Source organism: Carcharodon carcharias, chromosome 23 (genome assembly GCF_017639515.1).
Source record: "Carcharodon carcharias isolate sCarCar2 chromosome 23, sCarCar2.pri, whole genome shotgun sequence".
Taxonomy (NCBI): Eukaryota; Metazoa; Chordata; class Chondrichthyes; order Lamniformes; family Lamnidae; genus Carcharodon; species Carcharodon carcharias.
In genome coordinates, this window is record NC_054489.1 from 47,585,962 (window position 1) to 47,613,034 (window position 27,073).

A 27,073-nucleotide genomic window follows, 5' to 3' on the forward strand; every position below is an offset into this window, starting at 1 on the left:
GATACCCTGTTGTTCTTGTTTGTCTATGGAGTATTTTGCAGTGAAGCTTTGTTTTTCTCTTTTCTTGTACACTGGCACTCATAGGTCAATTCCAGACCTGCTGCACAGTGCCCATCAAGCTGAGGATTCAGTGATATATTCTCTGCAGCAAGAGAAGGCAATAAAATTTTATTAGGAAGTAAAGTTATCCCAGCTTTCGTGCAGCAAGTGCAAGTGCTCCTTCCACGGCCCATTTATTTCATTTTGTGTCGTCACTCATGGAAAAGCAATGGCTCGTTACCAACTTGGTCAATTCACCACATAGCAATCAACTTCTCAATTTTATATTTTATGGAAATCTGTAACTCGGATCTGAATGGAGCCGTAACTAACACACTGTCCTTTCCACCACTGAAACCTCAGTTCAGGTGCAGTGAAAATTGTCTCTCTGCTAACCACGTTCCTTGTTGGTACAGAACTGCCCATCCTCCAACTGTATCTTTTTTCTCTCCTCCCTGTGTCTGTCTTTTAGTTGCCAAATGAATTGTTAACCTCACCATCAAACTATAACTACTTCCCATTCCAATACAAATTTTAAAAAAGTTGCCTTATGTCTGTATCTGTCTTCTATCTCTCCGTCCGTTCCTACCTATCTTTGTGTCTCAATTTGACAGTCTCTTCCCCCTCTCCCACCTCCCTTTTCTGGGTGTCTCTTGCTCTGTTTCTATTTTCCCCCTCACTGACTTTTATTGCTACCAAGCTCTGGCTACATGAAAGCATCATTGAAATCCTGATTTATAACACTCTCTTCCACTCTAATTCATCCTATTGCAGATCATTAAGGTAAGGAACAGTTGGTTTCTTCATTTCCCATGAGCTTCCAATCTAAAATGTTTCCTGCATTACAACAGTAACTACATTTCAAAACAAAAGTACTTCATTGGTTTTGAAGCACTTTGGGACAACCTAAGGTTGTCGGTATAAATGCAAATTGTCCTTAAAAGTTTATCTGCTCCATCTACCATTGTGCTTTCATGAGCGTGCTGTCCTCCAAATGTAAGCTAAAAACACTTCAGACAAAAAAAATTTAATTAGTTCCCCATTATAATTTGATAGAGGTTCTAATTTTACAAGGAATTCACAAGCATCCATGGCAAGCATTCAAAGGGAAGTTGTCACAGTATCTATTGACTCAGCCTTAATAGAATCCAGGCTTTCTAGCGCTGTAATAAAAACATTGGATAAAGGTCCTGCACCACTGTTCAATAAGATCATGGCTGAGCTTTGATCTCAACTTCACTTTCTTGCCTAATCCCCATATCTTTTTAGTCGTTTTAGAGTCCTATGTGGGTCACAAAAGTGGATCTACCCCTTCCATTGCAAGTTCTTCAGCAACAACTAGATAACCTTAACTCTGACACTGAGCAGACAAAACAATCTTTTGACCCCCTGGCACCAACTGCAAAGAACATTATTGCATAGGATATACAGCACTAAAACAGGCTTCTCAGACCTACCAGTCCATGCCAGTGTTGTTGCTCCACTCGAGCCTCTTCCCAATTTTTTTCTCATGTAAATTTATCATCCTAACCCTCTGTTCCCTTCTCCCTCATACTTGTCTTTCCCCGTAAATGCATCTATACTATTCGCTTCAACTACTCCCTGGAGTAGCGAGTTCCACACACCCACCACACTGGGTGAAGAAGTTTACTTTGGTTTCCTATTGGATTTCTTGGTGACTGACTTACATTGATGGCCCCTAGTTAGGCTCTTCCTCATGAGAGGAAATGTTCTCTGCATCCACTTTCTCAAAACCTTTCATCATTTAAAGACCTCTAATATATCATCCCTCAGCAATTTTTCAAGAGAAAAGAGACCCAGGCTGTCAATCCTACCTGATATGTATACCCACACATTTCTGGTATCATCCTTGTAAATATTCTCTGTGGCGCTGCCTCTACATCCTTTTACGATATGGTCACCAGCAGCACACAATACTTGTAAGTGTGGTTTAACCAAGGTTTGATGCAGGTTTAAGATAACTCCCCTACTTTTCAATTCCTCTAGAAATGAAACCTAGTGCTTGGTCTTTCTTTATTGCCTTGTTAACCTGTAGCACAACTTTTAGTGATTGATCTATTTGTATTCAGAGATCCCTTTGTTCCTCTACCCCACTTCGATACTCGCCTTCCAAGTGATCTCCGCCCCCCCCCCATTCTTCGTATTAAAATGTACTACCTCACAATTATGTGTTGAACTGCTTTTGCCAATTATTTGCCCATTCTGCAAATTTATTAATATACGCTTATAATTATCTGTTTGCTTGTTTATGCTTTTTATCCTTTCATGGGATGTGGGCATCGCTGGGCCAGCATTTTTATTGCCCATCCCTAATTGCCTTTAAGAAGGTGGTGGTGAGCCAGCTTCTTGAACCACTGCAGTCTATGTGGTGTGGGTACACCCATGGTGCATTTAGGAAGGGAGTTCCAGGATTTTGACCCAGCGACACTGAAGGAACGGCAATTTATATATCCAAGTCAGGATGGTGGGTGGCTTGGAGGGGAACTTGCAGATGGTGGTGTTCCCATGCATGTGACACCATTGTTCTTCTAAGTGGGTAGAGGTCATGGATTTGGAAGATGCTGTCAAAGGAGTCTTGGTGAGTTCCTGTAGTCTATCTTGTAGATGGTACACAGTGCTGCCACAGGTGAAAGGAGTGAATGTTGAAGGTGGTGGATGGGGTGCCAATCAAATGGGCTGCTTTGTCTCTTGAGCATTGTTGGAATTGCACTCATCCAGGCAGGTGGGGTGTATTCCATCACGTTCCTGACTTGTGCCTTGTAGAAGTGGACAGGCTTTGGGGAATCAGATGGTGAGTTACTCTCCACAGAATTCACAGCCTCTGACTTGCTCTTGTTGTCACAGTATTTATATGGCCAGTCCAGTTCAATTTCTGGTCAATAGTAACCCCTCAGGATGTTGCTACTATTCCCTACTACTATCACAATCCTTTTTCCTTCCAGTCCGACCCAATTTGATGTGGGAGATGGTACTGGTAACATGTCCCCTTACCACTCCATCTTAGTGACTGATTACTTACACTGTTACCGTTGCTGTGAACCACAGGAACAAGCAACCACCCCTTCTGCCCTCTTAATCCCACTGGGATGATGTTCATTGATCCTTGATTTGTATCCTCCTTTCCTGCAGGCCCATCACAGCATCAAGGGGCATAATAGGAGGAGAGAGGTGGAATTTGATGATGAACAGCAGGTCTTGATTTTTTCTGCTCATTGGTTATGATGATCATCAGAAGGATGAAGACCTCGCCCCACAGGAGCCTCTGGAGCATGATCCTATCCATGTTCCTCTGCCAAGCCTCTTCAATGTCACCTGTTGAGTAGCTTGCTTTTGTAGTCCCTTGCACCAGCTCATACTTTCAACTGGAAGGAGTTATATAGAAGGCAACACTGGGTGATTCACAGAGCACAAGGGAGCCCAAGGACTGGCCTGTGGGTGAGACGGTGCCACCTTTGCCACAGAGGCTCAGAAAGATATCAAAGAAACAGGCTGGGAGGGCTAACTCTGAGGATGTTTGGTAACTCAGATGTGAGTCGAGTCCACACCAAGGAAGATTTTTCTTCAATGGAATCTTTGATACAATGTGTGGTACCTTCATTGGAACCTAAGAAATGGCTTGGAATCAGTCAGTGACTCCACATCTATGGAAGCATAAACTGTATCTCTAGTGGCATCAGGGGAAAGAACAAAAGAGATAGCAGCAGGAGTTGGTCATTTATCCCCTCTAACCTGTTCTGCTATTTGAATATGATGGTAAGATCATGACTGATCTGGTTGTGGCCTTAACTCCAAATTCCTGCCTGCACCCCCATAACCCTTTGCTCTTTCTAACTTAGCCTTGAATACATTCAATGACATTGCCTCCACTGCTCTTTGGAGTAGTGAATTCCGAAGATTAACAGCACCCTGAGAGAAGAACTTGCTCCTCATCTCCCTTTCAAATATGAGACCCTTGATTTTGAAACTGTGCCCCTCCCTGAGTTCTAGATTCCCCCACAGTGGGAAACATCCTCTCAACATTCACGCTGTCAAGCCCCCTCAGAATCTTATGTTTCAATAAGATCACCTCTCATTCTAAACCTCAATGGGTATAGGCTTAACCTTTCCTTATAGTACAACCCCTTAAGCCCAGTAATCAACCTAGTGAATCTTTTCAATAATGCTCCAGTGCAAGTATATTCCTCCTCATATAAGTAGACCAAAGCTGGATTCAGTGAGCTAGGTGTGGTCTCAGCAATGCCCTGTATAATTGTAGCAAGACTCCCTACTTTGAAACTGCATCCTCCTTGCAATAAAGGCCGCATTCCATTTGCCTTCCTAGCTACTTGCTGTGTTGCTGAAATGAGAGACATATTGATGTAGCTTCTTGTCAGGCACTCATCAAGACAAATGCAAGTATACCAAATTTCAAACAATCACAACAATTTATATTTTGGGGGTGGGTATGTTTTGGGACATTTGGTGGTAGGTATATTTTGGGGGGTGGGTATGTTTGGGAAGGTGGGTCGATTTGGGAGTAGGTATATTCAGAGTATATTTTGGGTGGTGGGTATACTTTGGGAGTGGGTGTATTTTGGGGGTGGGTGTATTTGGAATGGGTATATTTTGGGGGTGGGTATATTCGGAATGGGTATATTTTGGGGTTGGGTATATTTGGAGTGGTTGTGTTTGGGTTGGGGGTGGGTGTATTTGGAATGAGTATATTTTGGGGGCGGGTGTAATGTGGGGGTGCAGGTGGGTATATTTTGGGGTTGGCGTGGGTGTATTTTGGGGAGGGTGTATTGTGGGATGGGGATATGGGTATTTTGGGGGTGAGGGTGGGTATATTTTGGGGGTGGGTGTATTTGGAGTGGGTATATTTTGGGGGTGGGTGTATTGTGGAGATGGGCATATTTTGGGGGTGGGTGGTTTGTGGAGGTGGGGGTGGGGTGGATGTATTTTGGGGGTGAGGGTATTTGGAGTGGGTATATTTTGGGGGTGGGTGTATTGTGGAGATGGGCATATTTTGGGGGTGGGTGTTTTGTGGAGGTGGGGTGGATGTATTTTGGGGGTGGGGTTGGGTATATTTTGGTGGTGGGGTGGGTGTATTGTGGGGTTGGGGATGCGTATATTTTGGGGGTGGGTGTATTGTGGGGTTAGGGTATTTTGGTGTTGGAGTTGGTATATTTTGAGGGTAGGGGGTGGGTATATTTTAGGGGTGGGGTGGGTATATTTTGAGGGTGGGGGTGGGTATATTTTAGGGGTGGGGTGGGTATATTTTAGGGTGGGGTGGTTAGGGTGGGGTAGTATTTTGAGGGTGGGGCTGGGTATATTTTAGGGGTGGGGTGGGTATATTTTGAGGGTGGGGTGGGTATATTTTAGGGGTGGGGTGGGTATATTTTGAGGGTGGGGCTGGGTATATTTTAGGGGTGGGGTGGGTATATTTTGAGGGTGGGGCTGGGTATATTTTAGGGGTGGGGTGGGTATATTTTGAGGGTGGGGCTGGGTATATTTTAAGGGTGGGGCTGGGTATATTTTGAGGGTGGGGGTGGGTATATTTTAGGGGTGGGGTGGGTATATTTTGAGGGTGGGTCTGGGTATATTTTAGGGGTGGGGTGGGTATATTTTGAGGGTGGGGCTGGGTATATTTTAGGGGTGGGGTGGGTATATTTTGAGGGTGGGGGTGGGTATATTTTAGGGGTGGGGTGGGTATATTTTGAGGGTGGGGCTGGGTATATTTTAGGGGTGGGGTGGGTATATTTTGAGGGTGGGGGTGGGTATATTTTGAGGGGTGGGGTGGGTATATTTTGAGGGTGGGGGTGGGTATATTTTAGGGGTGGGGTGGGTATATTTTGAGGGTGGGGGTGGGTATATTTTGAGGGGTGGGGTGGGTATATTTTGAGGGTGGGGGTGGGTATATTTTAGGGGTGGGGTGGGTATATTTTGAGGGTGGGGGTGGGTATATTTTGAGGGGTGGGGTGGGTATATTTTGAGGGTGGGGGTGGGTATATTTTAGGGGTGGGGTGGGTATATTTTGAGGGTGGGGGTGGGTATATTTTAGGGGTGGGGTGGGTATATTTTGAGGGTGGGGCTGGGTATATTTTAGGGGTGGGGTGGGTATATTTTGAGGGTGGGGCTGGGTATATTTTGAGGGTGGGGCTGGGTATATTTTAGGGGTGGGGTGGGTATATTTTGAGGGTGGGGGTGGGTATATTTTGAGGGGTGGGGTGGGTATATTTTAGGGGTGGGGTGGGTATATTTTGAGGGTGGGGGTGGGTATATTTTGAGGGGTGGGGTGGGTATATTTTGAGGGTGGGGGTGGGTATATTTTGAGGGGTGGGGTGAGTATATTTTAGGGGTGGGGTGGGTATATTTTAGGGGTGGGGTGGGTATATTTTGAGGGTGGGGTGGGTATATTTTGAGGGTGGGGGTGGGTATATTTTAGGGGTGGGGTGGGTATATTTTGAGGGTGGGGGTGGGTATATTTTAGGGGTGGGGTGGGTATATTTTGAGGGGTGGGGTGGGTATATTTTGAGGGGTGGGGTGGGTATATTTTAGGGGTGGGGTGGGTATATTTTAGGGGTGGGGTGGGTATATTTTCGGGGTGGGGTGGGTATATTTTGAGGGTGGGGTGGGTATATTTTGAGGGGTGGGGTGGGTATATTTTAGGGGTGGGGTGGGTATATTTTAGGGGTGGGGTGGGTATATTTTGAGGGGTGGGGTGGGTATATTTTAGGGGTGGGGTGGGTATATTTTGAGGGGTGGGGTGGGTATATTTTGAGGGTGGGGTGGGTATATTTTGAGGGTGGGGGTGGGTATATTTTAGGGGTGGGGTGGGTATATTTTGAGGGTGGGGGTGGGTATATTTTAGGGGTGGGGTGGGTATATTTTGAGGGGTGGGGTGGGTATATTTTAGGGGTGGGGTGGGTATATTTTGAGGGGTGGGGTGGGTATATTTTGAGGGGTGGGGTGGGTATATTTTGAGGGTGGGGTGGGTATATTTTGAGGGGTGGGGTGGGTATATTTTGAGGGGTGGGGTGGGTATATTTTAGGGGTGGGGTGGGTATATTTTGAGGGTGGGGTGGGTATATTTTGAGGGGTGGGGTGGGTATATTTTAGGGGTGGGGTGGGTATATTTTAGGGGTGGGGTGGGTATATTTTGAGGGGTGGGGTGGGTATATTTTAGGGGTGGGGTGGGTATATTTTGAGGGGTGGGGTGGGTATATTTTGAGGGTGGGGGTGGGTATATTTTAGGGGTGGGGTGGGTATATTTTGAGGGGTGGGGTGGGTATATTTTAGGGGTGGGGTGGGTATATTTTGAGGGGTGGGGTGGGTATATTTTAGGGGTGGGGTGGGTATATTTTGAGGGGTGGGGTGGGTATATTTTAGGGGTGGGGTGGGTATATTTTGAGGGTGGGGGTGGGTATATTTTAGGGGTGGGGTGGGTATATTTTGAGGGGTGGGGTGGGTATATTCTAGGGGTGGGGTGGGTATATTTTGAGGGTGGGGGTGGGTATATTTTAGGGGTGGGGTGGGTATATTTTGAGGGTGGGGGTGGGTATATTTTGAGGGGTGGGGTGGGTATATTTTGCGGGTGGGGTGGGTATATTTTGAGGGGTGGGGTGGGTATATTTTAGGGGTGGGGTGGGTATATTTTAGGGGTGGGGTGGGTATATTTTGAGGGTGGGGGTGGGTATATTTTGCGGGGTGGGGTGGGTATATTTTGAGGGGTGGGGTGGGTATATTTTAGGGGTGGGGTGGGTATATTTTAGGGGTGGGGTGGGTATATTTTGAGGGTGGGGGTGGGTATATTTTGAGGGGTGGGGTGGGTATATTTTAGGGGTGGGGTGGGTATATTTTAGGGGTGGGGTGGGTATATTTTGAGGGGTGGGGTGGGTATATTTTAGGGGTGGGGTGGGTATATTTTAGGGGTGGGGTGGGTATATTTTGAGGGTGGGGGTGGGTATATTTTAGGGGTGGGGTGGGTATATTTTGAGGGGTGGGGTGGGTATATTTTAGGGGTGGGGTGGGTATATTTTGAGGGGTGGGGTGGGTATATTTTAGGGGTGGGGTGGGTATATTTTGAGGGTGGGGGTGGGTGTAATGTGGGGTGAGGGTATTTTGGTGTTGGAGTTGGTTTATTTTGGAGGGGGGTGTCGGGGTATTTTGGCGGGCAGAGTCGCTCGGGTGATGATGCTAATTACACAGACCGGTAGTGACGCTTTGAACATGCGCTATTTCCGGGTGGGCGTGGCCTGGTGTCAGTGCTTCGCGGAGCCGCGGCTGGAGGTGAGAGAGGGAGCGGGGGCTGTGGGCCCGGGGGCAGGGCCTGGCCGGGGATCAGTGTCGCGGGAGTGGGGCCGAGGGCCGGGCCTTTGCTGCCGCTCACTCCCTAAAGTTTCCGGGCCCACCCTCAGGGCGCCACCTCCCTGAGCGCCTCCCCCCCCTTCCTGTTGGGCTCCACTAAGACCCTCCCCTCCCTCCCTCCCCTCCCCTCCCCTCCCCTCCCTCTTCCCTACCCTCCACCTTCCCTCCTCCTATTCCTCCCCTCCCACTTCCCCTTCGCCCTCTCCTCCCCCACTCCCCATCTTCCCCACTCTTACCCCACCGTCCCTGCAAGATCTCACCCCTGTGAGGTCATTCCCCTCACTCCCATCCCCTCGAATACCCTTGCCTCACTCCCATCCCCTCGAATACCCTTGCCTCACTCCCATCCCCTCGAATACCCCCCTCACTCCCATCCCCTCGAATACCCCCCTCACTCCCATCCCCTCGAATACCCCCCTCACTCCCATCCCCTCGAATACCCCCCTCACTCCCATCCCCTCGAATACCCTTGCCTCACTCCCATCCTCTCGAATACCCCACTCACTCCCATCCTCTCGAATACCCCCCTCACTCCCAGCCCCTCGAATACCCTTGCCTCACTCCCATCCTCTCGAATACCCTTGCCTCACTCCCATCCTCTCGAATACCCTTGCCTCACTCCCATCCTCTCGAATACCCTTGCCTCACTCCCATCCTCTCGAATACCCTTGCCTCACTCCCATCCTCTCGAATACCCTTGCCTCACTCCCATCCTCTCGAATACCCTTGCCTCACTCCATCCTCTCGAATACCCTTGCCTCACTCCCATCCTCTCGAATACCCTTGCCTCACTCCCATCCTCTCGAATACCCTTGCCTCACTCCCATCCTCTCGAATACCCTTGCCTCACTCCCATCCTCTCGAATACCCTTGCCTCACTCCCATCCTCTCGAATACCCTTGCCTCACTCCCATCCCCTCGAATACCCTTGCCTCACTCCCATCCTCTCGAATACTCTTGCCTCACTCCCATCCTCTCGAATACCCTTGCCTCACTCCCATCCTCTCGAATACCCTTGCCTCACTCCCATCCTCTCGAATACCCTTGCCTCACTCCCATCCTCTCGAATACCCTTGCCTCACTCCCATCCTCTCGAATACCCTTGCCTCACTCCCATCCTCTCGAATACCCTTGCCTCACTCCCATCCTCTCGAATACCCTTGCCTCACTCCCATCCTCTCGAATACCCTTGCCTCACTCCCATCCTCTCGAATACCCTTGCCTCACTCCCATCCTCTCGAATACCCTTGCCTCACTCCCATCCTCTCGAATACCCTTGCCTCACTCCCATCCTCTCGAATACCCTTGCCTCACTCCCATCCTCTCGAATACCCTTGCCTCACTCCCATCCTCTCGAATACCCTTGCCTCACTCCCATCCTCTCGAATACCCTTGCCTCACTCCCATCCTCTCGAATACCCTTGCCTCACTCCCATCCTCTCGAATACCCTTGCCTCACTCCCATCCTCTCGAATACCCTTGCCTCACTCCCATCCTCTCGAATACCCTTGCCTCACTCCCATCCTCTCGAATACCCTTGCCTCACTCCCATCCTCTCGAATACCCTTGCCTCACTCCCATCCTCTCGAATACCCTTGCCTCACTCCCATCCTCTCGAATACCCTTGCCTCACTCCCATCCTCTCGAATACCCTTGCCTCACTCCCATCCTCTCGAATACCCTTGCCTCACTCCCATCCTCTCGAATACCCTTGCCTCACTCCCATCCTCTCGAATACCCTTGCCTCACTCCCATCCTCTCGAATACCCTTGCCTCACTCCCATCCTCTCGAATACCCTTGCCTCACTCCCATCCTCTCGAATACCCTTGCCTCACTCCCATCCTCTCGAATACCCTTGCCTCACTCCCATCCTCTCGAATACCCTTGCCTCACTTGCCTACTGATTTAGTATGGTTTTATTGTCATCAAATGATATGAAATCAATGTGATTGCTTTTTACGTTATGGATATTGCATTTTCTTTGCAGCTTCTGAATTAGCATTTGTACAGTTTCTACAAGTTTGTGATGCATTCGAGCTTCTGTGTTTAATCTATATTGGACAGAGATTGCAGCGCAGATGTTTGGCAACATGAGTGAGTGCACTGTGTGAGAAAGGAAGGATGTGATTTACTCCACATGTGGATTAAACATTTTCACACCTATATGTGATATGTGGAGCACAGGACCAGCAACTCATTCCACTCTTAATTAGCACATTTGTTTAGATAGTATCACCACCTTCAACACCTCTTTGTTCTTTTGTCTGTGACATCTTTTGGTTATCTCCTCCTATCACTGCTTGCTTATCCCAACAACCTCCCCCCCCCCCCAAAACCAGCTTATATTTCACCCCTTTCCTATTTCTACTTGGTTCTTTTGAAGGGTCATGAGGACTTGAAACGTCAACTTTGCTCTTTTCCGCCGATGCTGCCAGACCTGCCGAGTTTTTCCAGGTATTTCTGTTTTTGTTTTGGATTTCCAGCATCTGCAGTTTTTTGTTTTTATCTCTGTTGACTGCCACTTCTCTTCAAGAAATGCCTACCTTGAAGTTTTGTTCTACTCTCCGTCAGGATTTTCAAATCTCTCTGTTGCCTTGTTCACCTTCATTGCTTTCCATTTCTCTCCTGGTGTTTGACAAGGTGTTTACTAAAACCCGCTTTCACAGCCATATTTCCTTTCTCAGTGACTGTCTCCGTCTCCGGCTTACCCCACGGGGATTTCAACTGAAATTCCACCCCTCATGTTTCGAACCCACCCAGGATTACAGGTACCTCCGGGACATAAAACGTTTCTTGGACTGCTGTTCCCGTCACATTCTGAAATCCACTCTCAGTGCCATGCGCCGCCATATGAACACACTCGACCTCTCCCTCCAGCAGCACCACCGTACTCTTTTTCAAAGCTGCGCGTGCCCCCAGTTTCATTTTATTCTTCGTCTCATCCGATGCCTCAACAAGAAACATTTTCTCTTTCTCTCAAGTGCTAAGGAACGCAAGCTCCAACAACTCATCGACACCAACACCCATTTCTCTGTCTGTCTCTCCGTCCCCACCCCATCTTCCAATCCCAACCCCGGCCCTGTATTCAATATACCCCCTGACCTTCTCCTCTCCGACACTGAACGTTTAGTGCTCAGCAGAGGACTTAGTTTCATACCCGTACGCCCTCATCTCAATGAATTTCGGGCTCAGCACGATGCTGAACTCTTCTTCCTCCGCCTTTGTCTCCCGGCTCACTTCTTTGGGCAAGAGTCCTCTCCCCGTTCAACGGATCCTTTTACCCACATCTGATATTCTCCCTCCACCTGGACCCCTCCCTCTGGATTCTTACCTCCTCTTGATTTTTTCATTGAGAACTGTCGCCGTGACATTAGTCGTCTCAATTTCTCTGCTCCTCTCACCCATTCTAACAGTCTCTCTCTGAACTTACTGTAATCCGTTCTCTCAGGTCCAACCCTAACATTGTCATCAAACCCGCTGACAAATGTGGTGCTGTTGTCTGGCGCACTGAGCTCTACCTCACAGAGGCTGAGCGTCAACTCTCAGACACTTCCTCCTACCTCTCCCTGGACCATGAACCCACCACTGAACATCAAGCCATTGTTTCCAGGACTGTCACTGACCTCATCTCTGGAGATCTTCCTTCCACAGCTTCCAACCTGATAGTCGCCCAACCTCGGGCGGCCCGCTTCTATCTCCTAACCAAAATCCACAAACAGGACTGTCCTGACAGAACGATCTTGTCAGCCTGTTCCTGCCCCACGGAACTCATTTCTCGCTATCTTGACTCCTTTCTCTCTCCCCTTGTCCAGTCTCTTGTCACCTACATCCGTGATTCTTCTGACACCTTACGTCACATCAACAATTTCCAATTCCCTGGCCCCAACCGCCGCCTCTTCACCATGGACGTCCAATCCCTCTACATCTACATCTCCATCCTCCACCAGGATGGTCTGATGGCTCTCAGCTTCTTCCTTGAAGAGGGACCCGAACAATCCCCATCCACCACTACTCTACTAGTGGGGGTGGGGTGAAATAAACCATGGGTGGAATACATTTAAAAATGATGGAAATAGGTGGGAAAAGAAAAATCTATATAAATTATTGGAAAAAACAAAAGGGAGGGGGAAGAAATGGAAAGGGGGTGGGGATGGAGAAGGGAGTTCAAGATCTGAAGTTGTTGAACTCAATATTCAGTCTGGAAGGCTGTAAAGTTCCTAGTCAGAAGATGAGGTGTTGTTCCTCCAGTTTGTGTTGAGCTTCACTGGAACGTTGCAGCAGGCCAAGGACAGACATGTGGGCTTGAGAGCAGGGTGATGTATTAAAATGGCAAGCGATAGGGAGGTCTGGGTCATGCTTGCGGACAGACTGAAGGTGTTCTGCAAAGCAGTCACTCAGTCTGTGTTTGGTCTCTCCAATGTAGAGGAAACTGCATTGGGAGCAGCGAAGGCAGTAGACTAAATTGAGGGAGGTGCAAGTGAAATGCTGCTTCACTTGAAAGGAGTGTTTGGGCTCTTGGACGGTGAGGAGAGAGGAAGTAAAGGGGCAGGTGTTGTACCTTCTGCGGTTGCATGAGAAGGTGCCGTGAGATGGGTTGGAGGTGTAGGGGGTGATGGAGGAGTAGACCAGGGTGTCCCGGAGGGAATGGTCCCCGCGGAATGCTGCTGGGGGGGGGTGAAGGGAAGATGTGTTTGGTGGTGGCATCGTGCTGGAGTTGACGGAAATGGTGGAAGATGATCCTTTGAATGCGGAGGCTGGTGGGGTGATAAGTGAGGACAAGGGGAACCCTGTCACGTATCTGGGAGGGAGAGGAAGGTGTGTGAGAGAGGGGCTAGACACAGTTGAGGGCCCTGTCAACCACTGTGGGTGGAAAATCTCGGTCAAGGAAGAAGGAGGACATGTCTGTGGAACTGTTTTTGAAGGTAGCATCATCAGAACAGATGCGACAGAGGCGAAGGAACTGAGAGAATGGGATGTGGAGTCCTTACAGGAAGCGGGGTCTGAGGAGCTGTAGTCGAGGTAGCTGTGGGAGTCGGTAGGCTTGTAATGAATATTGGTGGACAGTCTATCACCAGAAATTGAGACAGAGAGGTCAAGGAAGGGAAGGGTCAGAGATGGACCATGTGAAAATGATGGATGAGTGGAAATTGGAAGCAAAATTAATAAATTTTTCCAGGCCCTGACGAGAATATGAAGCAGTACCAAAGCAATCATCGATGTACCGGAGAAAGAGTTGTGGAAGGGGGCCGGAGTTGGACTGGAACAAGGAATGTTCCACATACCCCATAAAGAGACAGGCATAACTCGGGGCCCATGTGGGTACCCATAGCCACACCTTTTATTTGGAGGAAGTGAGAGGAGTTTAAGGAGAAATTATTCAGTGAGAGAACAAGTTCAGCCTGACGGAGGAGAGTAGCAGTGGATGGGGATTGTTCAACCCTCTGTTCGAGGAAGGAGCGGAGACCCTTCAGACCATCCTGATGGGGGTTGGAGGTGTAGAGGGATTGGACGTCCATGGTGAAGAGGAGGCGGTTGGGGCCAGGGAACTGGAAATTGTTGATATGATGTAGGGTGTCAGAGGAATCACGGATGTAGGTGGGAAGGGACTGGACAAGGGGAGAGAGAATGGAGTCAAGATAGCAAGAAATGAGTTCCGTGGGGCAGGACCGGGCTGACACGATCGGTCTACCAGGACAGTCCTGTTTGTGGATTTTGGGTAGGAGGTAGAAGAGGGCTGTCCGAGGTTGGGAGACCAAGAGGTTGGAAGCTGTGGAAGGAAGATCTCCAGAGGAGATGAGGTCAGTGACAGTCCTGGAAACAATGGCTTGATGTTCAGTGGTGGGTTCATGGTCTAGGGGGAGGAAGGAGGAATAGAGAGCAGCTTGGAGCAGGACTCCTTGCCTACCCATGTGGCTGATGGGCAACTGGAGGAAAGAAATTTGTTTGTGCCAGAATTTGAGATGATCTCTTGGGCATGGGGTAAGGTTCACATACAAGAGATTATGTTCTCTGTTGGCCTCACCTGTAGTTTCAAACCTCTCCTCTTTGCATGATACTTTGTTGTGAACTTAAGGCTTAAATTTTGTACGATGTGAAGGAAAAACTTAATAGTAGTGTTTTAAATCATGAAAGTGTTTTTGATAGAGTAAATAATGCAAACCTTTTCCACTGGCAGAAGAATGGGTAACCAGAGGAACACAGATTTTGAAGTAATTATCAAATGAACCACGATTCTGTGATTCTGAGAATTTATTTTAAATAAGATCTGGAATACACTGCCTGAAAGGGCAGTGGAAGCATATTCAGTAGTAACCTTAAAAAGTAAATTGGATAAATGCTTGAAAAATGTGCAGGGTTAAGGGTAAAGAGCTGGGAAGGGAGTGGGACTAACTGGATGGCTCTTTCAAAGAGCCAGGAGAGTTATGATGGGCTGAGTGACTGCCTGTCCTGTATCATTCTGCATTCTCAATTAGTCCATTTTAGTACATGTATTTTGGTAAGTCAAAGTAACCCAACCTGGCTATCTCATTCTTTACAAATGAGTAGAGTTTTGATTGTTCCTTTGCTGAAAATGTACTGATCAGTCAGCCATGTACATCTGCTTAGGTATTTCGGCTGTTGATGATTATTTTGTACCTTGTAAATCTTTGCTTAGTCAAATGCAAGTGGTGATCATTAGCATTAACTTTGTTTGTGACACATGTCCCAAAAGAAGTTACAGCTCAGCCTTACTGATTGAGGTCAAGGGCTTTCAAGTCAAACTCACCACTCCATTATTGAATTGGATCAGGGACTACCTGTAAGAATGAGCTAGTATAAGCTAATCAATGTCACAAAGTGCTAGTGTGATCAGTCTAACAGTTGAATCGCGGTTGATGTATCTTTGCCTTTATAATTACTTCAATCCACCATGAGAGTAATTTATAAAGTAAGAGTAATTTACAAAGCACCTTTGTTCTAAGGACAGTCCCACGGCCCTATAGGTGATCAGAAGATACAGAAGGCTATAGGAGGTGGCTATGGGCATAGTCGCTGCACTCAGCAGAGAGCTCTGCATTGGAAACCAGTCAGAAACCGAGGACGAAAGCAGTAGTAAATGTCAGTTATGAACAAATAAAATCATTAACAAATTTGAAGACGTAGAAGTAGGAGTTGATGGAGGTCAGTGTGGACAGGCAGCTGTATCCTAGTGAGTGTCAGCACTCAAGTGAGGAGCCTGTGAAATACAGCACTTGCTGCTTGCAGTAGTTTACTTTCCTTGGATTCATGTTCTCTCTTGTGAAACTTTGAGAGTATTGTGTGCTGCACAGGTCTGTAAAGCAAAAGTTCATCTATCTGGAGTTCCTGATTTTAGCCAGGAACTAGACATAGTGAGAAACAAGAAGAATACTTGGCAGTTAGGAAATAACAGGCCAGTTGCTTAAGTTTAGCTGGACTCTTTTAATCAGCTTGTTTTTGCTTGCTGCTCTCCGAATGAATGCAAGCTGCTCCTTATGATTTAGGGCAGATTTAGGTCACTGCTGCAAGTAACAAGGTGCCTCTGCTCTTCACATGGCAATCTCTTGACATTCCTGTCTTCTGCAGCAGATTCATTGTATACTCATTTTGAGGTGTCAGCAGAGCGAAGAAGAGGAACAAAGGGTGTCAGTACCCAGCTATTAATGTATTGATAGTCACTGTTCAGTCTGTAAGCCTTGTAGCAAACTCATAGTACTGCCCCCAGAGATAGTATTCCAATCTAAATCTAGGCTACCTGCAGTATATTTAGGTAGAACACAAAACCAGCTCATTAGCCTTTTACTTACACACATTTATTTTTCAGACAAGTGGCTATTTGTTTCTTAAATGTAAGAACAAAGGTGCTGGGTCATCAAGGCAAAAATGACCCATATGCAGGGTAGCATCAAGGCATGTTGCAAAAGACAGCGCCAAGAATGGGGGAGAAAATAAAATGGGATAAGGTAAATCAGGAAGTAGAGATCAGATATACCTTAAAGTGACAAAAATGAAATATTTCTGTGGATTCTTTGGCTACAGTATACATGCAGATTCAGGTCAGTTATTGCTTGTGGTTTCCTGCAAGTTGAAGGGAATCTCCATAAACTTCCTCACCTCTGCATGAGGCTGAAGTGTGAACAGTTCTGCAGGTTCTTGGGATGCGTTGTTTAATCCGGTCACTGTGAGGGGTTCTGTCCAGGAACAGAGGTAGTGAAAATCTTCTTGTGTGTGGAAGGGGCTGACGGTGGTGAAATAGGGAGATGCATGGGAAGGCAGGATCTTGAATTTAATGCATTGGGGTCATGGAGTTAATTGAAGATGAGGGTCTCAGCAATATCAGGTTTGTGCTGGTCCTGGACAAGTATTAGTCGTATCATGTAACTCTGCTATTCAAGAAAGGAGAGGGAGGGAAAACCAGGAACTACAGCCCAGTTATATTGACATCAGCAGTAGAGAAAATACTAGGATCTATAATTAGGGACATTGTAACAGAGTACTTGCAAAATCATGATTAGGCAGTCTAAAACAGTTTCATGAAAGGGAAATCATGTTTGACACATCTGTTTGTTTTTTGAGGATGTAATCAGCAGCAGGAAACCAGTGAATGTAGCCGATTTGGATTTTCAAAAAGCATTTGATCAGATCCAGCAAGAGGTTGTTACACAAGGTTAGGATTCATAGAATTGGGGGTAATGTATTAACATGGATTGAGGATTGGGCACAAAGCAGGACGATTAAACTCGTCATTTCTAGGTTAGCAGACTGTAACTTTTGGGATACCACAAAGATCAGTGCTTGGGCCTCAAATTATTATTAGGTTAAACAAATGGGCAAAACCTGGGCAAATGAGTTTCAATGTAGGTAAATGCGAGGCTATCCACTTTGGACCTAATATGGATCAAACAAGATATTCTAAATAATGAAAAGCTAGAAACGGTGAAGGTTCAAAGAGATTTGGGGTTACATGAACATAAATCCATAAAAAGTCATGGACAGGAACAGAAAATAATCAAAAAGGCCTTTATATCTGGAGGTCTAGAGTATGAGGGGGTAGAAATTATACTACAGCCAAGCAAAGAGCTGGTTAGATCACACCTGGAGTACTGTGAGGAGTTCTGTGTGCTGCACTTCATTCTGTCATGGGATGTGGTTGTTAGCCAATGCTAACATTTGTTACCCATCGCTTTTTGCCATCGAACTGAGTGGCTTGCTAGCCCATTTTAGTGGGCAATTACAGTCAACCACATTGCTGTGAGAACATAAGAACTAGGAGCAGGAGTAGGCAATTTAGCCCTGCCATTCATTACGATCTTGGCTGATCTCATTTCGGCCTCAAATCCAATTTCCCGCCCTCTCCCCATAAACTTTTAACCCGTTACTAATTAAAAATCTGTCTATCTCCTTAAATTTATTCAGCGTCCCGGCATCCACTGCACTCTGAGGTAGTGAATTCCACAGATTCATGGCCCTTTGAGAAAAGTAATTCCCCCTCATCTCTGATTTAAATCTATCACCCCTTAGCCTAAAACTATGGCCTCTCATTCTAGAATGCTCCAGAAGGGGAAACATCCGCTCCACGTCTACTTTGTCTATCCCCTTTAGCATCTTATATACCTCAATTAGATCTCCTCTCATCCTTCTAAACTCTAATGAATATAGGCCTAAGCTGCTCAATCTCTCCTCATAAGACAAGCCCTGCATCTCTGGAATCAATCTAGTGAACCTCCTCTGAACCGCCTCCAATGCAACTATATCCTTCCTCAAGTAAGGGGACCAAAACTGTGCACAGTACTGCAGGTGCAGTCTCATCAATGTCTTGTACAGTTGCAACAACACTTCCCTATTTTAATACTCTATTCCTTTAGCAATAAATGCCAAAATTCCATTTGCCTTCCTTATTACCTGCTGTACCTGCATACTAGCTTTCAGCGATTCATGCACGAGGACACCCAGATCCCTCTGCACTGAAGCATTCTGAAGTTTCTCTCTTTTATAAGCTTTGAGTCATATAGAGAACTTCAGTTTGAGCTATTGAATCAAAACTCTTTAGGGCCTCCTCCCCATGCCTGGTGTTAAGCATTTGTTTTTACCTTCAAGCTGTCACAGCCAGCTGACTCGTCTGTTCAGCATATTGCTGAGCTTATTTTGGTGCATTGGTATATGCTGTGGGCAAAATACAAGTTAAACCAATGCATTTTAAAAAGTGGTGAACTTATCAATGTACCTAAATTTATCTGAGTGTGACCAACCCCAGTGGTAACAGCGCTTCACCCTAGTATTACACATCTGAAAGACTCAGTTGTGAGCTAAGTTTGATTGGTCAGTCTAAGTGATGTGTCATATGCTTATGTGCTGCCATTTTTAGATTATCATCATTTGTGCTTTGACCATAAGACATAGGAGCAGAAGCAGGTCATTCGGCCCATCGAGTCTGCCCTGCCATTCAGTGAGACCATGGCTGATCTGATAATCCTCAACTTCACTTTCCTGCCTTTTCCCCGTAACCGCTACTGATTAAAAATCTGTCTATCCCTGCCTTGAATATACTTAACGACCTTGCTTCTACAGCCCTCTGCAGTAAAGAATTCCACAGATTCACTACTCTCTGTGGTATTCCTCCTCATCTCTGTCTTAAATGGGCGACCCCTTACTCTAAGATTATGCCCTCCAGTCCTAGGCTGCCTCACAAAGGGAAACAAGCTCTCAGCATTTACCCTGTCAAGCCCGCTAAGAATCTTATATGTTTCAATAAGGTCGCCTCTCATTTTTCTAAACTCCATTGAATTCAGGCCCAACCGACTCACCCTCTCCTCATAAGAAAATCCCTCCATACCCGGAATCAACCTAGTGAACCTTCTCTGGGCTGCCACCATTGCCAGCATGTCTTTTCTTGGGTAAGGGGATTAAAACTGTTCACAGTATTCTAAATGTGGTCTAATTAGTGCCTCGTATAGTTTTAACAAGACTTCCCTATTTTTATACTCCTTTCCCATTGAAATAAAGGCCAACATTCCATTTGCCTTCCCTGTATTACCTGTTCAACTTGTGCATGAATCACAAAAAGTTAACATACAAGGACTCCCAAATCCCTCTGTGCTGCAGCCTCCTGCAGTCTTTCCCCATTTAGATAATATTCAGCTCCTCTATTCTTTGCTTGAACACTTACTGACGAAACCAGTAGTTAAATGTAGCATTTATCATATTGAGTGCATTCAACCATTTTCTCGGTCTTGCAGTGGATACAGCTGAAATAATACTCAAATTTCAAGGAGGTGAATCTAATCAAAAATACCTCCAGCTTGTTTTTTCTGCAAGAGAATCCTGAGTGTAGAGCTCTGCTGTGGATTGCTGCTCTTGGTGCTGACTCAGGAACCCCCCCTGCTTTGTTTGTTGTGTCTCGTTGGGTCATATTAAGCAAGCAGCTGTGGGTAGCTCCTGATGACAAGAAACAGGCAAAGCCAGTATTCTTGGAGTGAGACTGTGGGGTGATGGACCGACTTCCAGTGTAATCTGTCACGAGTAGCACTCCTGTGGTAGAGCACAACTAATTGAAGACTGGTGAGAACTGGGAAGAGGGGATGTGGCTGAAATGGGAAGCAAAGCTTGGAAGATCTCGTTTGACCTAGTGCTCATGGCAATTGTTTCAGGTCTTAATCCATGAGCCGGTGACACTAAATGCAGTGACTTCCTTTTGAGTATGAGTTTAATCCTACATTGCCTCAGCCTCCATTTTGAGCCAAACAATTGCTGTAACTAACACCACCAGCCTTTACACACATTGTTTTTTAGCATGTGGTATGCACAATGCATTTACAAATATAACATGAATTCATATTTCACCTTGTGGCATTAAACCAAACTCCGAAGTGAGTTATCAGAAGTCATGAGCCCTGTGTCCCACAGGTTTTCCTGATGTGCCCTCTACCAACTTAGCACGTTCATAGAATCTTACAGCACGGAAAGAGCCTATTCGGTTCATCATGCTAGGGCTGGCTCTTTAAAAGTGCTATTAAACTTTGTCTCACTCCCCTGCTCTTTCCTTGTGGTCCTGTAAATTTTTCCTTTTCAAGTTATGTATCCAGTCCCCCCTTGAAAGCTACTATTGAATCTGCTTGCTCCCTCCTTTCAGGCAGTGCATTCCAAATCACATCTCAATGCTTAAAATGTTTTCTCTTCCTTTCCACAAAGGTTCCTTTGCTAATTATCTTAAATTTTTGTCATCTGGTTACCAAGTGGGAACAGTTTTTCCTTATTTACTTTATCAAAACCATTCAGGATTTGAACACCTCAATTAAATCACCACTTAACCTTTTCCACCAAACAGAGCAACCCCAGTTTGTCTCCACATAAGTAAAGCTCTCATCAGCCCTCTGAGAATCAGTTGTTAATATCAGTAAATTTGCTAAAGTTTAATGAAGATGGGAGCATTTGTGGAGATGCATTTTTAATTTCCTTTGAACGTTTGTTTGTGGCTTTTAATTTCTTCCTTGGTGTAAGTTTTTTTTGCGAGGCAGGCCAGTGGAATCATAAGGCGTGACCGAGTCTAGAATCTTGAATGGTTGGACACCAAGGGAGGGGTGTGCGGAAGATCAGAATCTGGAGGCTGTGCAGGCCTGTCAGCGTGTGAAAGAATTTGAAGGCCAGGATTTTCAATTTCATATGTTGGGGCATCCTGAGCAAAGCTAGTTCCCAACTCAAATGAGCATATACAGTACTGATTTTGTGAGGTAGTGAAGAAGTGATGTTGTTCACCGCTGGTCTCGAAGAAATATGCTCCGCGAAGATCTAGTGTAGATTTCACTTTTTCCAGCATTAATATAGTTCTGGAGGCATAAACTTAAAATTAGAGCTAGGCTGTTGGGGGGGGCAATGTCAGGAAGCACTCCCTCACATAAGTGAAAATTTGATGATTTCTGCACCCCCCCCCTCCAGAAAAACTGATGTGGTTGAAGGTCAATTGAAAATATCAAACTAAGATTGATGGACTTTTGTTAGGCAAGGGTATTAAGGGATATGGAACTGAGATGGGCAAATGGAGTTAAGATGCAGATCATTCATGACCTAATTGAAAGGCTAGGGGCTGAAACGTCTGATGCATTCATTTCAGAGTCCACTGCATTCTGTACACTTGTTTCTTGTGTTCTGAACCTTTTGTTTTCTTTCAGGCTAAAGCATCATGCGGTTCTACCTCCTGTTTCCCCTCCTGCTGAGCTGCGGGCTCGCTGTTGGTAAGTTCGATGACTTTGAGGACACCGACGACATTGCCGAGTATGACGACAATGACTTTGCGGAGTTTGAAGACACGAGTGAGGATGTACCCCAGGAGACACTCCAGAAGGTCACCACTGTGCAGGACGATGAGGAAGAGGCAACTGTAGAAGTGGAAGATCAGGATGAAAACCAGGAAGATTTTGAAGATGCAGATGCAGCAGGAGTAAGTGAGGCACCACAGAGCTGCTCACAAGTGTTTACATCTCTGACTCAGATACAGAAAAATCAAAATAAGACTCTGAGGGGCAAAGTCACGAAGCACTCCCTCACATAAGGAGTGGAAATCTGATGGTTTCTGCCTCCCCAGAAAAACTGATGTGGTTGAAGGTCAATTGAAAATATCAAACTATGATTAATGGGCTTTTGGTAGGCGAGGGTATTAGGGGACATGGAACCAAGGTGGTCAAATGGAGTTAAGATACAGATCATTCATGACCTAATTGAAAGGCTAGGGGCTGAATGACCTGATGCATTCATTTCAGAGTCCACTGCATTCTGTACCTTACTCCCCTGCGCAATCCACTGTGATAGGGAAGGCCATGGGCAATATCATAGAATGTTCCAGAACAGAAACTTGCCTTTCTGTCCATCAGGTTAGCCCCAGTGTTTTCCTGCAAATCAGTCAGGTGGTCTAATCCCACTCCCCCATCTCCCTATGTCCTTTATCATTCCTCTTTTTCAAACAACCATCTAATTCGCTTTTAAAACAGTTCATGATGAACTCTTTCAACAATGACTTAGACAGGGAATTCTGAATTTTTGCCAACCTGCACAGAGAAATTGTTTCTAACCTTTTTAATTCTCATTCTTAGACTGGTGCCCTCTTGTTACCGGCTTCTGCTGGAGTGAAAACAATCTACCATTATTCACTATCAAAATCCTTTATAATCTTGAGCATCTTGATCTCTAGCTTAAAAGTCCTAACCTCAGTCTTTAACATTGTCACAGTATTGTAACCAATCCCTTGCTGGTCTTCAGCTTAATGCAAAGGGGGAATTCTTGCTGGACCTCTTCTCTATTTAAATCCTGATGCTCTAGTGCTCTGACATTGCCCCTGATTAATACAATTCCCTCCTCCCATTCCTCCCCACCTATTTTCTCCTGGAGCTTTCATTTCCAGTACCGGCCAGGCTGTAGCTATATTTCAATAATCGCTTTATGTTCTGAATTTCTATTTTGGTCAATAAGCTCTACTTCCCAAATTTTGTTCCTTATCCTCTGTGTACACGTACGTAGATATTTTACTTGAATAGTTTTCCCACTCATTGCTGAAACAGATCATTTTTAATACATTATCCTGTTTGAACTCTTCTTGACTTTTCCACCTGCCAATTCTGTATGCACCCAGTACTTGTCTTCCCATGCCAGCTACTGTGTGAGTTGCTCATTCACAATATTAATGCTGCCATCGTAACAAAAATGCTTCTTCAAATTGAATTGTCCACCCTGAAGATAGGGACAGAACTAGGCCATTCGACCACTTGGGCCTGCTCTGCCATTAGGTTAAGGCTAATCTTTATCTCAGCTCCATTTACCTGCCTTTGTTTCATATTCCTCGATATTCCTACCGAATAAAAATCTATCAGTCTCGGCCTTCAGAGCTCCACTTGACCCCCAGCACTGACAGCTTTGAGGGCTTTTTGGGTTGGAGAAACAGTGCAATGATTTATTTTTGGAGAGTTTCAGATGTGGTTGATCTGTCTTTGTGCCTGATTTGTACTGTCCCTCATCAATCAGGATGGTGGAGTGAGAGCGTTAACTCTGCATCTAACCTGTGATGTACCTAACTTCGGGGTGCTTGATCAAACAGTTAGAGAGATGTGGCGTGGTGATAATGTCACTGGACTAGTAATCCAAAGGCCCAGGCTAATGGTGTGAGGGTGTGGGTTTAAATCCCACCATGGCAGCTGGTGGAATTTAAAATCAATTAATTAAATATAGAATCGAGAGCTAGTATTAGTAATGGTGCCGTGAAACTCATCGATTGCCGTTAAAAACCCATCGGGTTCACTAATTTCATGTCCTTTAGGGAAGGAAATCTTCCATTCTTACCTGGTCTGGCCTACATGTGACTCCAGACCCACAACAATATACTTGACTCTTAACTGCCCTCTGAAATGGCCTAACAAGCCACTCAGCTCCAGGGCAATTAGGGATGAACAACAAATTCTGTCCTTGACAGTGACACCCACATTCCATCCAAGAATTTAAAAAGTTCAGGAGAAATGTGGGCTGCATTAAGCCAGTTTTTTTTTGTAGCAGCAACATCAAGCAGAGAAAGTGTGAAGGGTTTCACTCAGCACAGTGCAGCCAGTCTGCATACAAAGTCAGCATCTTTTCACTTGAAGAGAAATGGTTCGCGGGATGGCCCCTAGTGGCTCAGCATTGTATGTGGCTGAACCAGACCAAGAAAAGAGCCGGGGTCGTTCCTTGGCCTTTACTGGCCTCATTGTCTACAGTGATGGGAACATTATAGCAGCTGGCCCCTGCATACCTGTACTGAGAAGAGGGTAAAATCAACAAGATATCCATTCCACATCACTATCCCGTGACCCCTTCTGTGTGTGGTTGTCAGGTGAGAAATGAGTTGGACTTGGCTGTGGTACTGCTCTCTTAAATCTCCATTCCTTTATTCCCCTCAAAAGGAACAGAGTTTAATAGCCTCTTGGCACAAGCATGCAAAGTGAACGTTTAGTATGATTCCATTGATGCTAAACACCAACGTGTGGGGATGAACTGAACACTGAGGTAAAAAGAAAAGTTGTGAAATTACTTGTGACTAAAGGGCTTAAGTTAGTCCTTTTCACCTTCTCACTACAGTTACATAAGTATTCCACAAAATAAGTTTTCTGCTTGGAGTATTGTGGTATAGAAATACATTGTTAAGAATCATTGTTTATTCACGCAGCAGCATACCCTCCCAGCCAGTGGCAGAAACAACATTGTAAAAAGATCAGTTTTGAGATGTTCACTGTGTTGTTGCAAAGTGTTCCTCATTCTGTCCCCTTCCTTGAATAGTTAATGAGGCTGTCTGTTTAACTGGATGTTTGAAAGTACGCTTATGTTTGGCCTTTGTAGTTGCAGCAAGTCTCTATCAGGAAAGACTGAACAGACTAGGACTTTACTCTCTAGAAAAGAGATGCCTGCTGGCTGACCTGAGAGGCCATTAAAATCATGGCAAGGTTGGGTAAGGTCAATGTAGAGAAGATGTTTCCACTTGTTGGTGTGTCCAAAACTAGGAGCCATAAATATAAAATAGTCACCAATAAGCTCAGTAGAGAATTCAGGAGAAATTTCTTTACCCAGAGAATGGTTAGAATCTAGAACTTGCATCAAATGCAGTGATTGAGGCAAATGGCACAGATGTATTTAAGGAGAAGTTCGGTAAAAGAGGCAGAAAGATCATAAGTATGAACAGGAGTAGACCATTTGGCCCATCAAGCCTGCTCTGTCATTCAATCAGATCATGGCTAATCTGATTGTGGCCTTAACTCCACTGTCCTGCCTGTTCCTGTAACCCTTGAACCACTTGTGGATCAAAAATCTATCTAACTCAGCCTTGAATATATTCAGCGACCCAACCTCCACTGCTCTCTGGGGTCAAGAATTCCAAAAACAACTTTTTGAGGAATGTAAGAATATGTTGATGAGTTGGGAGGAGGCTTATCTGGAGCATAAACACTGGCATGGACCAGTTGGGCTGAATAGCCTGTTTCTGTGTTGTAAACTCTATGCAAGTTCCCCATCTTTCAGCCAAACAGTGTGTGGGGGTCTTACACACAGTGCTGTACCGTAATGGTGGCCACAGATCCTCAATCGAACTTGGAGAGTGGGGTTGATGCGCATCACAGTTATAAGACCATAAGACATAGGAGCAGAAATTAGGCCAATCGGCCCATTGATTCTGCTCCGCCATTCAATCATGGCTGATAAGTTTCTCAACCCCACTCTCCCGCCTTCTCCCCGTAACCTTTGATCCCCTAAACAATCAAGAACCTTTCTATCTCCGTCTTAAATACACTCAATGACCTGGCCTGCACAGCCTTCTGTGGCAATGAATTCCATAGATTCATCACTCTCTGGCTAAAGAAGTTTCTCCTCACCTCTGTTCTAAAAGGTCTTCCGTTTACTCTGAGGCTGTGCCCTCGGGTCCTAGTCTCTCCTACTAATGGAAACATCTTCCCCACGTCCAGTCTATCCAGGCCTTTCAGTATTCTGTAAGTTCCAATCCGATCCCCCCTCATCCTTCTAAATTCCATTTAGTAAAGACCCAGAGTCCTCAAATGTTCCTCATATGTTAAGCCTTTCATTCCTGGGATCATTCTCGTGAACCTCCTCTGGACCCGCTCCAGGGCCAGCACATTCTTCCTGAGATACGGGGCCCAAAATTGCTCTCAATATTCTAAATGTGGCCTGACCAGAGCCTTATAAAGCCTCAGCAGTACATCTCTGCTTTTATATTCTAGTCCTCTCGAAATAAATGCCAACATTGCATTTGCCTTCATAACTACCAACTCAACCTGCAAGTTAACCTTAAGAGAATCCTGGACTAGGACCCCCGAGTCCCTTTGCACTCCAGATTTCTGAATTCTCTCCCCATTTCGAAAATAGTCTATGCCTCTATTCTTCCTACCAAAGTGCATGACCTCCCAGTTCCCCATGTTGTATTCCATCTGCCACTTCTTTGCCCATTCTCCTAACCTGTCTAAATCCTTCTGTAGCCTCCCTGCCTCCTCAATACTACCTGTCCCTCCACCTATCTTTGTATCATCTGCAAACTTAGCCCTCAGTTCCTTCATCTAGATCATTAATGTATAAAGTGAAAAGTTGTGGTCCCAACACCAACCCTTGCGGAACTCCACTAGTCACCGGCCGCCCTCCTGAGAAGGACCCCCTTATCCCCACTCTCTGCCTCCTGCCAGACCACCAATCTTCTATCCATGTTAGTACCTTGCCTCTAACACCATGGGCTCTTATCTTACTGAGCAGCCTCCTGTGCGGCACCTTGTCAAAGGCCTTCTGGAAGTCCAAGTAGATAACATCCATTGGCTCTTCTTTGTCTAACCTACTCATTACCTCCTCAAAGAATTCTAACAGATTTGTCAGGCATGACCTCCCCTTGATGAAACCATGCTGACTTTGCCCTATTTTACATGCACTTCCAAGTATTTTGAAATCTCATCCTTAATAATGGACTCTAAAATCTTACCAACGACCAAGGTCAGGCTAATTGGCCTGTAATTTCCCGTCTTTTGCCTCACTCCCTTCTTAAACAGGGGGGTTACATTAGCGATTTTCCAGTCCTCTGGGACCCTCCCTGACTCGAGTGATTCCTGAAAGATCACCACTAACACCTCCACTATCTCTTCAGCTATCTCCTTCAGAACTCTGGGGTGT

The 27,073-nt window shown here is 45.9% G+C and overlaps 1 protein-coding gene across 2 annotated transcripts in view; it reads left to right on the forward strand.

Annotated features, from left to right (window-relative positions):
- The first annotated feature begins 8,256 nt into the window (after window positions 1–8,256).
- Window positions 8,257–27,073, forward strand: part of ccdc47 (coiled-coil domain containing 47) — a 32,976-nt gene continuing 14,159 nt past the window's right edge. Inside the window, exons 1-2 of one of the 2 annotated variants that reach the window (XM_041173534.1) lie at window positions 8,257–8,328; window positions 21,571–21,839. In XM_041173534.1, the coding sequence (XP_041029468.1) occupies window positions 21,582–21,839 (258 nt within the window). In that variant the 5' untranslated portion in view covers window positions 8,257–8,328; window positions 21,571–21,581. Of the gene's footprint in view, window positions 8,329–10,480; window positions 10,502–21,570; window positions 21,840–27,073 lie in introns of those variants that run through there. The other variant, XM_041173535.1, reaches the window with a different exon arrangement.